This window comes from Macaca fascicularis, chromosome 6 (assembly GCF_037993035.2).
Source record: "Macaca fascicularis isolate 582-1 chromosome 6, T2T-MFA8v1.1".
NCBI lineage: Eukaryota > Metazoa > Chordata > Mammalia > Primates > Cercopithecidae > Macaca > Macaca fascicularis.
Genome location: NC_088380.1, coordinates 163860039 through 163875229, shown reverse-complemented (window position 1 = coordinate 163875229; position 15191 = coordinate 163860039). Strand labels below are relative to the sequence as shown.

At 43.3% G+C, this 15191-nt stretch overlaps 1 protein-coding gene across 4 annotated transcripts in view; it reads left to right on the top strand.

Annotated features, from left to right (window-relative positions):
• Positions 1-10734: 10734 nt before the first annotated feature.
• The window catches only part of HAVCR1 (hepatitis A virus cellular receptor 1), a 41571-nt gene continuing 37114 nt past the window's right edge, over positions 10735-15191 (top strand). For 3 of the 4 annotated variants that reach the window (XM_045395020.3, XM_073994653.1, XM_045395018.3), the window contains exon 1: positions 10735-10817. Coding sequence is in view for 1 of the 4 variants with exons in the window: in XM_045395016.3 (XP_045250951.2) it covers positions 10842-10898 (57 nt within the window). In the remaining 3 variants the exon portion in view is untranslated. Of the gene's footprint in view, positions 10899-15191 lie in introns of all 4 variants that reach the window. The other variant, XM_045395016.3, reaches the window with a different exon arrangement.

Genomic DNA, 15191 nt, shown 5'->3' with positions numbered 1-15191 from the left:
GCCACACCCGGTGTTCTGCACAGCAGTTCCCAAGCATGTGAGACAGATACAGCCTAAGGGAAGAGGCCCATGTGCCCGTCTTTTGCTGTATAAGCAAGGCTCTTCTAGCAATACTAGATCCCACTGAGGAACTCCCACCCTGGCATCTGTGCTCCTGATAGGCTGCTGGAGCTCCTGATTTGACAAAAGAGCTTGCCTCCTTTGAATGACCTAGAGCACAGGGAGGAACTTGTCCATTAATTTGGAACTGTGTTCTTCATAAAGACTGCGGCAAGCAAGTCCTGTGAAATAACATCTTAGTCCCTTCGTGTGTGTGTGTGTGTGTGTGTTTTTTTAATATATTTTGAGAATAAAACTTCATATAACATTAAAATAAAAAAACAATGCGTTAAAATTGGATGTGTGGTTTGCTCTTAGAAATGCCTTAGGATTTTTCTTCCAGAGCTGCCCACAGAAAGCCCACAGGCTCTGAAAAGGGGGAGAGTCCCCGATCTTTTTAGACTGAAAAAAGTAAAGTCGACTGTGTTTTATCTGCCCATCGCTTCTAGATTTAGAATTCCTAAGGCAGAAATTCCAAGCAGGTCAATTGCTCAGTAATCGATTCAGATAACATCAAATCAATTTACATAAATGAAAATTGTTTTCTTTTTTTAATGTTATGAGCGAATGTATATATGGAAATCACTTATTGAATTTTTGTTTTTATTAATTTTATTCATTCTGCAGTCATGGGGATAAATTTTTAAACAGGTACAATTTACATACAATAAAATGCTCTCTTTTTTTCCTTTTTTTTTTGAGACAGAGTTTCTCTCTGTCTCTGAGGCTAGAGTGCAGTGGCTAATTTCTGTATTTTAGTATAGACAGGGTTTTGCCGTGTTGGCCAGGTTGGTCTCAAACTCCTGGCCTCAAGTGATCTGCCCACCTTGGCCTCCCAAAGTGCTGGGATTACAGTCATGAGCCACCACGCCTGGCCAAAATGTTCTCATTTTAAGCAGACAATTTAAATTACGCAAATAGGCCAGGCGCAGTGGCTCATGCCTATAATCCCTGCACTTTGGGAGGCCGAGGTGGGAGGATCACCTGAGGTCAGGAGTTCGAGACCAACCTGGCCAACATGATGAAACCCTGTCTCTACCAAAAATACAAAAATTAGCTGGGCGTGGTGGCAGGCGACTGTAATCCCAGCTACTCGGGAGGCTGAGGCAGGAGAACTTCTTGAACTCAGGAGGTGGAGGTTGCAGTGAGCTGAGATCGTACCATTGCACTCCAGCCTGGGGGACAAAAGCGAGACTTCATCTCAAAAAAAATACATAAATAAATAAATAAAATAAATTCCACAAATATACACCTATGTTAATACCACCCCAAGCAAGATATAAAACATTTCCACCATCTCGAAATATATTTGGAAGTTCAAAGGGTCCTCCTGTCTACTTCCAATGATAATGTATTGATTTAAAAAATTAAACTGAACACAAATTAATTTTGTCTCCTGATTTCTATTGAAAAAGTCTGGATGCTTCTAGAGATAAGTAGAGATGCCCTAGAGCAGTCACTTTTAAGATTTTCTATCATCATTTTCTGGAACTCAGTTGGAAAGTGGGACAAAGGAGAGAGGCAGCTACCCAGTTGGCTGGGAGGTTCTTAAGCTTTAGGAGGGCTTGGATTTTGCTTGATTTTTAGTGGAAAAGCGGTGCAAGGGAGAGTATCAATCAGAAATGTTAATTTTAGGCTTCTATTAGGTTGGTGCAAAAAGTACTGCAGTTTTTTCCATCGAAAGTAATGGCAAAAACCGTAATAACTTTCGCACCAACCTAATAGAGCCTCTGTATCTTTTCCTCAGCCATATAGACTGCATTTGCAAAGGTTATTCCAAGTCACTCACCTACTCATAGTCATGAATCTCTTGTGAATTAACATTCCAATTTCTTCTGCTTAAGGTGTGACTCTTTTTACAAAAAGAGCAGTGAGATTGAAAAAAATAAAAGGCTATTTAAACTATTCACATGTGGTGGTGGTGGCATGAGCTCATCTATTTAAATGTGCATATTATTATTATTACTTAATTTTAATTTTTTTTTTGAGACAGAGTCTTGCTTTATCACCCAGGCTGGAGTGCAGTGGTGGGATTCGGCTCACCGTATCCTCCACCTCCTGGGTTCAAGCATTTCTCCTGCCTCAGCCTCCTAAGTAGCTGGGATTACAGGCACGTGCCACCCCACGCCCAGCTAATTTTTGTATTTTTAGTAGAGACGGGATTTCACCATGCTGGTCAGGGTGGTCTCAAACTCCTGACTTTGTGATCCGCCTGCCTAGACCTCCCAAAGTGCTGGGATTACAGGCATGAGCCACTGCACCTGGCCGTGAAATTAATTTTAAGAATATATTTTATTTAACTCCATTCATCTAAACTGTTATCATTACAACATGGAATAAAGATAAAAATAATTAATGAGGGCTGGGCGTGATGGTGTACACCTGTGATCCCAGCACTTTGGGAGCCTGAGATGAGCAGACTGCTTGAATCCAGGAGTTTGAGACCAGCCTGGGCAGCATGGCAAAACCCCATCTCTACAAAAATACAAAAATTAGCCTGGTATGGTGATATGTGCCTCTAGTTTCAGCTACCTGAGCGACTGAGAGGTAGGAGGATTGCTTGAGCCTGGGAGGTCAAGGTTGCAGTGAGCCAAGATCGCGCCATTGCACTCCAACCTTGGTGACACAGGAAGACCCTGTCTCAAAAAAGAAAATGGGGGAGAGAGTTTATGTTCTTTCATTGTAAGTTTTCAGAATTCAGTAAAAATTCAGTGTGCACTTTACGTTTAAAGCACATCTCAGTTCTGACTAGCTGCATTTTAAGTGCTCAGTAGCGACGTGTGGCTAGTGGCTACGGTATTAGACAGCGCAGATCTGCACCATTCTCTATTCTCACTCTCTCTCTCTCTCTCTCATTTATTTATTATTATTATTTTTTGAGACGGAGTCTCCCTCTGTTGCCCAGGCTGGAGTGCAATGGTGCGATCTTGGCTCTCTGCAATCTTTGCCTACCAGGTTCAGGTGATTCTCCTGTCTCAGCCTCCCAAGTAGTTGGAATCACAGGCACCTGCCATCACACCTGGATAATTTTTATATTTTTAGCAGGGACAGGGTTTCAACATGTTGGCCAGGCTGGTCTCAAACTCCTGACCTCAAGTGATCCTCCCACCTCGGCTTCCTAAAGTGCTGGTATTACAGGCGTGAGTCACTGCACCTGGCCCTGTTTTTTTAAAAATAGAGATGGGGGTCTCACTATGTTGCTTAGGATGGCCTTTAACTCCTGGGCTCAAGCAGTTCTCCCACCTCAGCCTCTTAAAATACTGAGATTGCATAGTAGCTCTTGGGTAGAAGTTAAAAAAACCAAACCAAAACCAGAACCTCCAAAAATAACAAAGTGCTGGATTACAGGCATGAGTCACAGTGAACCACGATGCCCAGTCTCTCTCTCTCTCACACACACACATACACACAAACAAATATAGGTTGTAACGTACTTTTTTTTTTTTTTTTTTAAGAGATGGGGCCTCACCCTATCACCCAGGCTGGAGTGCAGTGGCGCGATCTCGGCTCACTGCAAGCTCCGCCTCCTGGGTTCACACCATTCTCCTGCCTCAGCCTCCCGAGTAGCTGGGACCACAGGCACCCGCCACCGCACCCAGCTAATTTTTTGTATTTTTAGAAGAGGCGGGGTTTCACTGTGTTCGTCAGGATGGTCTCGATCTCCTGACCTTGTGATCCGCCTGCCTTGGCCTCCCGAAGTGCTGGAATTACAGGTGTGAGCCACTGAGCCCGGCCTTTTTTTTTTTTTTTTTTTTTACTATTTGTAGAAGGCTATTAGTCTACGTCAGAATATTTGGGAGAATACCTTTTACTTAGATAGCTATATAGTATTGAGTAGAATAAATATATATGTTCTATTAAATCATTTCCCTATTGAAAGATATTTATTGTCTTTCTCTGTTTCAAATAAGGCTACAAGGAACATCCTTTATACAAAAACTTACGTGCATTTGTGTATTTTCAAGGTATAGAGTTCTAGATATAGAATTGCTTTGTCAAAGGTTATGATGCTGGTAGAAGCATTATGACTATAAAACAGTAATATATATTTTAAACCAATATGCCAGCAAGTGTATAGCTAAATATATACCATCTGTTTCAAGGTAATCATTTTAGAAAACCACATTTTAATTCCAGCATGTTCCTTCACTAAAAGTAATTTGATTTTGCTTTTTGAAATTTGACTTAAAAACCAGTTTAAGCTAAAAACTCTAGGTCAAGTGACTGTCATGAGGCTTGCTCTTTTGTTATTTTTATTTTTTGAGGCAAGATCTTGCTCTATCACTCAGGCTGGAGTGCAGGGGCTTGATCATGGCTTACTGCAACCTCCACCTCCTGGGCTCAGGTTCAATCCTCCAGCCTCAGCCTCCTAAGTAGCTGAGACTACAGGTACTCACCACCATGCCTGGCTAATTTCTGTATTTTTTTGTAAAGACAGGGTTTGCCATGTTGGCCAGGCTTGTCCTGAACTCCTAAACTCAAGTAATCCACTCACCTCGGCTTCCAAAAGTGCTGGGATTACAGGTGTGAGCCACCGGGCCCAACCTGTAATCAGAGTTATTTTTGTCTCTCATTCATCTGTTTCTTTCTTTCCTCCCTTCTCTCTTTCCTTCCTTCCTTCCTTCCTTCCTTCCTTCCTTCCTTCCTTCCTTCCTTCCTTCCTTCCATTTGTCCATGGATCCATTCAAGAAATGGCTTCCTAATTGGTAGCCACCTAGTCCACTTTTGCTCTCTTGGTAGTTCATTCTCTTCACACAGTAGCCTAAGTATTTTCTTTTTCGTTTTCATTTTTCTTTTTTTTTTTTTTGACAAAGTCTCACTCTGTCTCCTAGGCTGAAGTGTAGTGGCACCATCTCTGCTCACTGCAAGCTACGCCTCCCAGGTTCAAGCGATTCTCCTGCCTCAGCCTCCTGAATAACTGGGACTACAGGCACACACCTCCATACCCAGCTAATTTTTGTATTTTTAGTAGAGATGGTGTTTCACTATGTTGGCCAGGCTGGTCTCGTACTCCTGACCTCGTGATCTGCCTGCCTAGGCCTTCCAAAGTGTTGGGATTACAGGCGTGAGCCACCGTGCCTGTCGTTCTTTTTCTTTCTTAAATCATTAACTGGATTCAATTACTCTTATTTAAAACCTTTCAATAGCTTGCCATTGAACTGAAATTCTGCTGACCTCACCAACCACTCCTTACTCTCTGTTTCAGCCACACTGATGTTTCTGCTTCTAGAACAGCCCAAGTTCTTTCTGATTCCAACCCCTTTTCAACGGCCATTTCCTCTCTTCGGAATACTTCTCTCAGACTGTAAAAACTTCCCCTTTATCATCTTTTGGTTTCTAGTTTAAATTTCTTTTTTTTTTTTTCTTTTTAATTTTACTTACTTATTTTTGAGACGGAGTCTTGCTCTGTCACCCAGGCTGGAATGCAGTGGCGCGATCTCAGCTCACTGCAACCTCCTCCTCCTGGGTTCAAGAGCGATTCTCTCCCTCAGCCTCCCGAGTAGCTGGGACTACAGGTGCACCTCGCCATGCCCGGCTAATTTTTTTTTTTTTTTTGTATTTTTAATAGAGATGGGGTTTCCCCGTGTTGCCCAGGCTGGTCTCAAACTCCTTGCCTCAAGTGATCTGCCCGCCTCGGCCTCCCCAAGTGCTGGAATTACAGGTGTGAGCCACTGTGCCCAGCCTAAATTTCATCTAAGAGCGTTTCCCCAACCACCAAATCTAAGTAACTATCTTCCCATCTCTAATTCAGTTTATTTCCTACATAGCTTGTTCCAATCTAAAATTCTCTTGCTTAGATTTTTTTATGTGTGTGATCTATCCACCCCAACCCTCAACTGGAAAGTAAACTCTATCATTCATGTCCTATCCCAGGGGCCTAGTACAATGCTTGGCTCACTGCGGGTGTGGAATAAGTATCTGTAGACTAAATGAATGAATGAACATATGCCTGCTGTATTGCAGACACAAGCTGTGACACAGGCACCACAAAAAGGTTTACGTTTTTCCTTCCAGGAAGTCCGAATATAGCAGGGCAGCCTGATCCCCAAGAATATAGTTATAATAAAAGGCAATAAACCTATAGCAGACCCACACGCTGATTCTGAATGATACAGAAAAGGGCTTTTTGGTGATGTCTTTAAATAAAAATTTCTGGAAATACAAATCCTTAGCTTTACCACTTGCCTAAGTTAACTCTGTAAAACTGCAAATGAGTCTCATAAAATAAGGTTGCCTGGCACATAGCAAGTGTTCAGTAAATATAAATGGGTGAATGCATAAAGTGACAGAGGTGACGCAGATTCTAACAGCAGTCCCTGAAATAAATATACATAGTTGACTCTTGAACAATATGGGGGCTAGTGGCACCAATCCCCTGTGCAGTTGAAAATATGCATATAACTTTTTTTTCTCTCTCTCTTTTTGAGATAGTCTCACTCTCTTGCTCAGGCTGGAGTGCGGTGGCATGATCACTGCTTACTGCAGGCTTGACCTCCCTGGGCTCAAGCAATTTTTCCCACCTCACCCTCTTTAGTAGCTGAAACTATAGGTGTGTGTCACCATGCCTGGCTAATTTTTGCTTTTTTTTATAGAGATAGGGTTTTGCCATGTTGCCGAGGCTGGTCTTAAACACCTAGGCTCAAGTGATCTTCCTGCCTTGGCCTCCCAAAGTGCTGGGACTACAGGCATGAACCATTGTGCCCAGGCTGCATATAACTTTTGACTCTCCAAAAAATTTGCTAACAGCCTACTGTTGACAGGAAGCCTTACAGATAATGTAAACAGCCTATTAAAACACATTTTTGTATATTATATATATTATATGCTATATTCTTAAAGTAAGCTAGAGAAAAGAAAATATTACTAAGAAATCCTCTGGAAGATGAAATATATTTACTGTTCATCATCAGGATCATCCTCATCATCTTTCCACTGAGTAAACTCAATGTGAAGGAGGAGGAGGAAGGGGAGGAGTCGGTCTTGCTGTCCCAGAGGGAGTAGAGGTGAAAGACGTAGAGATGGAAGGTGAGGCAGGAAAGGCAGGCACACTTGGTATAACTTTTATTGAAAAAAGTCTGCGAATAAGTGGACCCTTGCAGTTCGAAGCCATGTTGTTCAAGGGTCAACTATAGTGAGCCAATGTATTTTCTTTGTAGAAGAACATGTGCTTTGTGGTGTAGTGCTTCTATGTTTATTAAAGCATTATTTCATAATCTTCCGTTTTTCTAGATGCTTGGTGATGTCCAAGTCTAGCTTCTGGCAACTTCAGTTGCTATCTTTTCTCTCTGTCTTTCTGGGTTAAAGAAAAGGATGATTGTAGTTAGGCTGTGAAAAAGGAGGCTACTCAGGAGGTTGAGATGGGAGAATTGGTTGAGCCCAGGAAGTCGAGGCCACAGTGAGCCATGTTTGTGTCACTGCACTCCACCCTGGGTGACAGACAAATACCCTGTCTCAGAAAAAAAAAAAAGAACTCTACTTTTGCAAGAATGTACAGTTTTGGGATTGGGTGTTGCTTTTTGTTATTGTTGTTAAAACACTTTGCATGCATTATAGTATATAAACAGTACATAGTTTATAGTATATAAACAGTATATAAACAGTAAACAGTTTATAGTATATAAACAGTACATAGTATATAAACAAGAATGTAAAATACTGAAATGGTACATAAATGGCTGGGCACGGTGGCTCACACCTGTAATCCCAGCACTTTGAGAAGCCAAGGTGGGCGGATCACCTGAGGTCGGGAGTTTGAGACTAGCCTGATCACATGGAGAAACCCCGTCTCTACTAAAAATACAAAATTAGCCGGGTTGCGGCAGAGGTTTCGGTGAGGTGAGATCGTGCTATGGCACTCCAGCCTAGGCAACAAGAGTGAAACTCCATCTCAAAACAAACAAACAAATAAATATATAGCCTCAAACTGAAAGTTCCTCTTTTCTTAGCCTGCTTCTCTACCAGATAGGATATGCTGACCTGACTAGTTTCGTAGATTCTTTCCCGTAACTTTTCTACCTAGGTACATATGCATATATACATACATATGCTGTCATTTCATTGTAGTGTTTTTGCAAAAATGGATTCCTATAAAATAGGTGGTGGTGGTGGTTGTGTGTGCGTGTGTGTTTTAAATTGTGTTTTCCTCTCACCTCAGCCTCTCAAGTATCTGGGACTACAGGCACACGCCACCACACTCAGCTAATTTTTGTTTATTTTTCATAGATGCAAAGTCTCACTGCATTGCCCTGGTTGGTCTCAAACTCCTGGACTCAGTGATCTTCCCACCTCAGCCTCCTAAAGTGCTGAGATAACAGGCAGGAGCCACCGTGTTGTTGTTTTTGATCTAATATTTCCTTTTTTTGTTTGTTTTTGTATTTTTTTGAGACAGGGTCTCCCTCTGTCACCCAGGCTGGAGTGCAGTGGTGCAATCACAGCTCACTGCAGCCTCAACCTGTTGGGCTCAAGCGATCCTCCTGCCTCCGCCTCTCTAGTAGCTGGGACTACAGACACATGCCACCATGCCCGGCCTAATTTAATATTTCCTGGAAATACTTCTTTTCTTTTTCTTTTTAAACAGAGTCTCATTCTGTCACCCAGGCTGTCGTGTAGTGGTGCAATCTTGGCTCATTGCAACCTTGCCTCCTCGGTTCAAACAATTTTTGTGGCTCAGCCTTCAGAGTAACTGGAATTACAGTCATGTGGCACAACTGCTGGCTATTTTTCTTCTTTTTTTTAGTAGTGTCTAAAATACTAAATACTGGCCGGGCCCAGTGGCTCATACCTGTAATCCCAGCACTTTGGAAGGCTGAGGTGGGTGGAACACCTGAGATTAGGAGTTAGAGACCAGCCTGGCCAACATGGTGAAACCCCATCTTTACTAAAAATATTAAAATTAGCCAGTGTGGTGGCAAAAGCCTGTAGTTCCAGCTACTTGGGAGGCTGAGGCAGGAGAATCGCTTGAACCTGGGAGGCAGAGGTTGTAGTGAGCCGAAATTGTGTCACTGCACTCCAGCCTAGGTGACAGAGTTAGACTTCGTCTCAAAAATAAATAAAATAAAATAAAATAAAATACTAAATACTAAGTTCATCATGTTGGCCAGGCTGGACTCGAACTCTTGGTTTCAAGTGATCCTCCCACCTTAGCCTCCAAAGTTCTGGGATTACAGATGTGAACCACTGCACCCAGCCATATGTTTTGAAAATATTTCTATATCTAAGTTCCCAATAAAAAGTTGGCATTTTATTAACATATATCATTATTAAGCAGAATCAACATTTTTAAAAGCCACAATGCCTACCACTAGCACAATGTTTTGATAGAACTCAGCATACATTTTATATAGTCGTTACTTAATGTCATAGGCAGTTCAACACGGTGTCCAGGTCCTGTGGTGGTCTTGGTTTGGGAGTGTACAGAGTTCTTTAAAAAAACTTCTCTAATCCCATCTGGTAAAAGCTGCATGCCACAACCTACGGTGAATTCATTTTCGACAAAGGTGCCAAGAACATGCACCTTGTTCTTGGGGGTGAGAATGCTTAATGGGTTAAAAAAAAATAGAAAGAATGAATAAGAAGGCTGGGCATGGTGGCTCACACGCATAATTGCAGAACTTTAGGAGGCCAAGGTGGGATGAGTGCTTGAGCTACTCAGGAGACTGAGGCAGAAGGATCGCTTGAGCTGGGGTAGTCAAGGCTGCAGTGAACCATGAATGTGCCACTGCACTCCAGCTTGGGCAACAGAACAAGACCCTGTCTCAATAAATAAATAAATAAATAAATAAAAGAAAGAAAGAAAGAAAAATCAAAATGTTCCATTCTTTGCATGGGGTGCTCAATAAATATTTATTGAAGTACTGTTTGTTGTGTAACAAGAACAGTGGAATAGGAAAAGTTAACCTGGCTTTTACTTCTGCCTCTGCCTCCAGTGGCTTCTATGGGTCCCACACTCTATTCTACTGTTTGGACCTTGGTTTATTCACTATAAATTGAGGAAACTTGGCCTCAGGTAGTTTAAAGTCCTTTCCTGCACCAGCGTTCACAAAGTCTGTATCATTTTTCAATCCTGGAGTCTGACCTAACATCCAGATCTTGGCTGAATCTTTAAAAATAGCCCAGCAGAGTGTGGTGGCTCCCGCCTGTAATCCCAGAACTTTGGGAGGTCAAGGAGGGTGGATCACTGGAGGTGAGGAGTTAGCGACCAGCCTGGCCAACATGGTGAAACCCCGACTCTACTAAAAATACAAAAATTAGCCAGGCATGGTAGTGAGTGCCTGTAGTCCCAGCTACTTGGGAGGCTGAGGCAGGAGAATCGCTGGAACCTGGGAGGCGGAGGTTGCAGTGAGCGGAGATTGCACCACTGCACTCCAACCTGGGCGACAGAGCAAGACTGTCTCAAAAAAACAAAACAAAACAAACAAACAAAAAAAACCCCAAAAAACAAAACAAAACAAATGCCCAGTAGAGAACAAGTACTGTAACAATCTCCCTGTAATCTGTTTAAATTTGTAAGTGGATCAAGTCCAGTAAAAAGATCAGCCAACTGGAGAAATGTAACATTCAAACGTGCTTCCCAGTATTCTTATGTGAGGGTGTGGCAAAGAGATAAAGAATGGAATTCTGGGTGAATGTAGTCTTAATCTAGAAAGATCTTTGGAGGAGGGCTACAAACAGACCAGGAGGAGGGAGGAGAAGCTGGAAAATTGCCTTCTAACTAACTGGTAAGTGCGGTCTTCTGGAAACTTATGACAAAGAGAAAACCAGGATATAGTTGCTTGGACTTTCGTAGTTTTATATGCGAGGTAAGGACAATAATGATTGAGCCAAGAAATTTAGGGGAAATTTACACAAAATAGAGTTTTTTGGATTTCCTGAGAAATTGACTTTTATTTAAATGGAATCATGGACTGCAATAGCGGCCTTATTTAAACTTTACCTGGGCAAGTTTAGTGAGAGAAATAGGACGAAGAAATAAAACTGCAGAAAATTGTGTGGTACATTTGTGTCAAGCCGTATTTATTCAGGCTGACTGGAAACTGTGACTTTAGGTGCAACACATACTTTTGGTGAGCCTCTCCTTTTCTGTAAAATGGGTATTATGCAATAATGTGGAACTGCTGAGGGCATAGCTCTGTTAGTAGTTTTATGATTTGTAAAGTAAAAATATTAGAGGGCGTGGTGGCTCATGCCTGTAATCCCAATGCGCTGGGAGGCTGAAGCAGGGGGATTGCTTGAACCCAGGAATCCGAGACCAGCCTAGGTAACACAGTGAGATCTATCTGAAAAATAATAGAAAAATTTGCTGAGTGTGGTGGAACATGCTTGCAGTCTCAGTTACTGGAGAGGCTGAGGCAGGAGGAGGATTGAGCCTGGGAGGTGGAGGATGAAGTGAGCCATAAAAGTGTCTCAAAAAAAATTGTAAAAAAAAATCCATATAAAGATAATGTTCAGTAAAGCAGAAACTTAGTACTGGCTGCTGACTTTTGTGACAGTCTTGCTTTGTCACACAGGCTGGAGTGCGGTGGCTCATTCATAGCTCACTGTAACCTTGAACTCCTGAGCCCAAGCTATCCTCCCACCCCAACCTCCTGAGTAGCTGGGACTACTCGAGTGCATCACCATGCCCAGCTAATTTTTACAACTTTTTTTGTAGAGATATGGTTTCACTATGTTGCCTAGGCTGGTCTCAAACTTCTGGGCTCAAGCGATCCACTTGCCTTGGCCTCCCAAAGGGCTGGGCCTACAGGCGTGAGCCACAGCACCCAGCCTTGCTGCTGACTTTTTGTTTTGTTTTGTTTTGTTTTGTTTTGTTTTTTTGACAGTCTTGCTCTGTTGCCCAGGCTGGGGTGCAGTGGCTCCATCTCAACTCACTACAACCTCTGCCTCCCGGGTTCAAGCAATTCTCCTGCCTCAGCCTCCTGAGTAGTTGGGACTACAGGCGCCTGCTACCATGCCTGACTAATTTTTTTTTTTTTATGTTTAGGAGAGACAGGGTTTCACCATGTTGGCCAGGCTGGTCTGGAACTCCTGACCTCAAGTGATCTGTCTACCTCGGCCTCCCAAAGTGCTGGGATTACACGCCCTGCTGTTTTGTTTTGTTTTGAGAAAGGGTCTTGCTCACCAGGCATGGTGGCTCATGCCTGTAATCCCAACACTTTGGGAGGCCAAGGTGGGCAGATCACCTGAGGCTGGGAGATGGAGACCATCCTGGCTAACATGGTGAAACCCTATCTCTACTAAAAATACAAAAAATTAGTTGTGCATGGTGGCACATGCCTGTAATCCCAGCTACTTGGGAAGCTGACACAGGAGAATTGCTCTAACCCAGGAGGTAGAGGTTGCAGTGGGCCGAGATCGAGCCATTGCACTCCAGCCTGGGCAACAACAGTGAAACTCCATCTCAAAAAATAAAAATAAAGAAAAGAGGCCGGGCGCGGTGGCTCAAGCCTGTAATCCCAGCACTTTGGGAGGCCGAGACGGGCGGATCACGAGGTCAGGAGATCGAGACCATCCTGGCTAACACAATGAAACCCCGTCTCCACTAAAAATACAAAAAAATTAGCTGGGCGTGGTGGCGGCGCCTGTAGTCCCAGCTATTCGGGAGGCTGAGGCAGGAGAATGGCGGGAACCCGGGAGGCGGAGCTTGCAGTGAGCCGAGATCGCGCCACTGCACTCCAGCCTGGGCGACAGAGCGAGACTCCGCCTCAAAAACAAAACAAAACAAAACAAAAAAAACAAAAAACAAAAAAAAAAAGAAAAGAAAAAGAGAGAGAGAGAGAGAGAGAGAAAGGGTCTTGCTCTGCTGCCCAGGCTGGAATGCAGTGGTACAGTCACAGCTCCTTGCAGCCTTGACCCAGGCTCAATTGGTCCTTCAACCTCAGCCTTCCAAATACTTGAGACCACACACTTGTGCAATCATGCACAGCTAATTTTTTTTTTTTTTCATAGAGATGGGGACTCATTCTGTTGCTCAGGCTGGATTTCTGATTTTTGGTTTGTAGTAGTTTCATGTGTTAGAAATTATTAAGCTTGCAAAGATTAGTGAGTATAAGCAATTCGGTTTGTTTGGAACTTTGTGAGGCTTAGAGTGACAGGGTGTGACCAGCCTGGGAAGGTGGGCAGCTTTTAGAGTATGGACTTTGCCTTAAAGGCACTGGCAAATGCCTTTGAAGGGGAAATGATGTTTAGAGAAATACTTGGGAAGATTAAGAAGTTATCTGCTGATATGTGTCCTCTTCGTTCCCCATTGCCTGCAGCTGCAGGTAGCTACAGAGCATCAACCTCATGACCTCCTACTTCCAGTGATAACCTGAGTGCTGCCAGGTGGTGGAATATTTGTCCCTACTTCATTTGCTCTCCTAAAGCTGTCTTCAAATTCCCCAAACCTCTTCCCCATCCTTACTGCTAACTTTTTTTTTTTTGAGACGGAGTTTTGATCTTGTTGCCCAGACTGGAGTGCAATGGTGCAATCTCAGTTTACTACAACCTCCGCCTTCTGAGTTCAAGTGATTCTCATGCCTCAGCCTCCCGAGTAGCTGGGATTACAGGCATGTACCACTATGCCCGGCTAATTTTGTATTTTTAGTAGAGACGGGGTTTCTCTGTGTTGGTCAGGCTGGTCTTGAACTCCTGACTTCTGGTGATCCGCCCGCCTCGGCCTCCCAAAGTGCTGGGATTACAGGCGTGAGCCACTGTGCCCGGCCCTTACTGCTAACTTTTAACTGTTTCCTACTTCACTGAGGAAGCAGTCAACCTGGAGCTTCCCCAGACATACGTGCTTGCTTAGCGTGTGCACCAACAAGATATTCCTGGTTGTGAATTAGAACCTTCTAATTGGGCAAAGGATCACACTCTTCTGTTGACTTGTTGCCCCAGCAAATTTTCCCTTTCTTCCTCTTGATTGTCTCCAGATCATACAAACATCGTGTTATCTTTATCACTTAAAAAAACACCCAGAATTTTCTCCTTCCATTTTTGCCAAACTTTTTTTTTTGTTGTTGAAGACAGGGACTCACAGGATATAGTGCTACCATATCTCACTGCAGCCTCAAACTCCTGGGCTCAAGTGATCCCTCCCCGTTAGCCTCCCAAAGGGCTGAGACTATAGGCACTCATGTCCAACTACTTTTTTCAGTGCAAACTCCTTGAAAGCGTTCCCTGTATTCAATTATCTCCTGATTTTCCTCCTTGTAATCTTTTTACTGCAGTATAAAGTACTGTGCTCACTGATAATCTCCAGCTTGCTCAGTCTATGACAAATCTTATCCCTTTCCTTTGCAGCATTTGACTCATGATTGCTGCCTGTTCTTTGATGCATTTGCTTCACTTGGCTTCCAGGACCTTTTTGCTTTTTCTCTTACCTCCTTGGGCTGCTTCCATTTCTGTGTTGGTGCCTCTTCCACCTCAGCCTTTAAAAATTTTTTTTCAATTAATTATTATTATTATTATTATTATTATTATTATTATTTTGAGATGGAGTCTTGCTCTGTCACCCAAGTTGGAGTGCAGTGGCATGATCTCGGCTTATTGCGACCTCTGCCTCCCAGGTTCAAGCAATTCTCCTGCCTCAGCCTCCTGAGTAGCTGGGATTACAGGCACGCGCCACTATGCCCGGCTAATTTTTGTATTTTTAGTAGAGACGGAGTTTCACCATGTTGGCCAGGCTGGCCTGGAGCTCCTGACCTCAAATGATCAGCCCACCTTGGCCTCCCAAAGTGCTAAGATTGCAGGCATGAGTCACCACGCCCGGCCTTAAAATTTATTTTTATGTAGAGATGGTGTTTCACCACGTTGGCCAGGCTGGCCTGGAACTCCTCACCTTAAGTTATCAGCCTGCCCCAGTCTCCCAAAGTGTTGGGATTACTGGCATGAGTCAACATGCTTGGCCCCATTTTAACCTTTTAATGCTGGAAGGCCCCAGGATCTAGTCCTTAGCATCAAGCATTCCTTTGAATCTCATCCTTTGAATTCCTACCTCATTCAGGCTCCTGGCTTTAAAATACCGTTTCTAAGCCAATAACTCGTAACTGCATCTTTAGTTCAGACCTCCCTCCTGAACTCCAGCAGTCTCCACATGGGTCTAAGACATGTCAAAC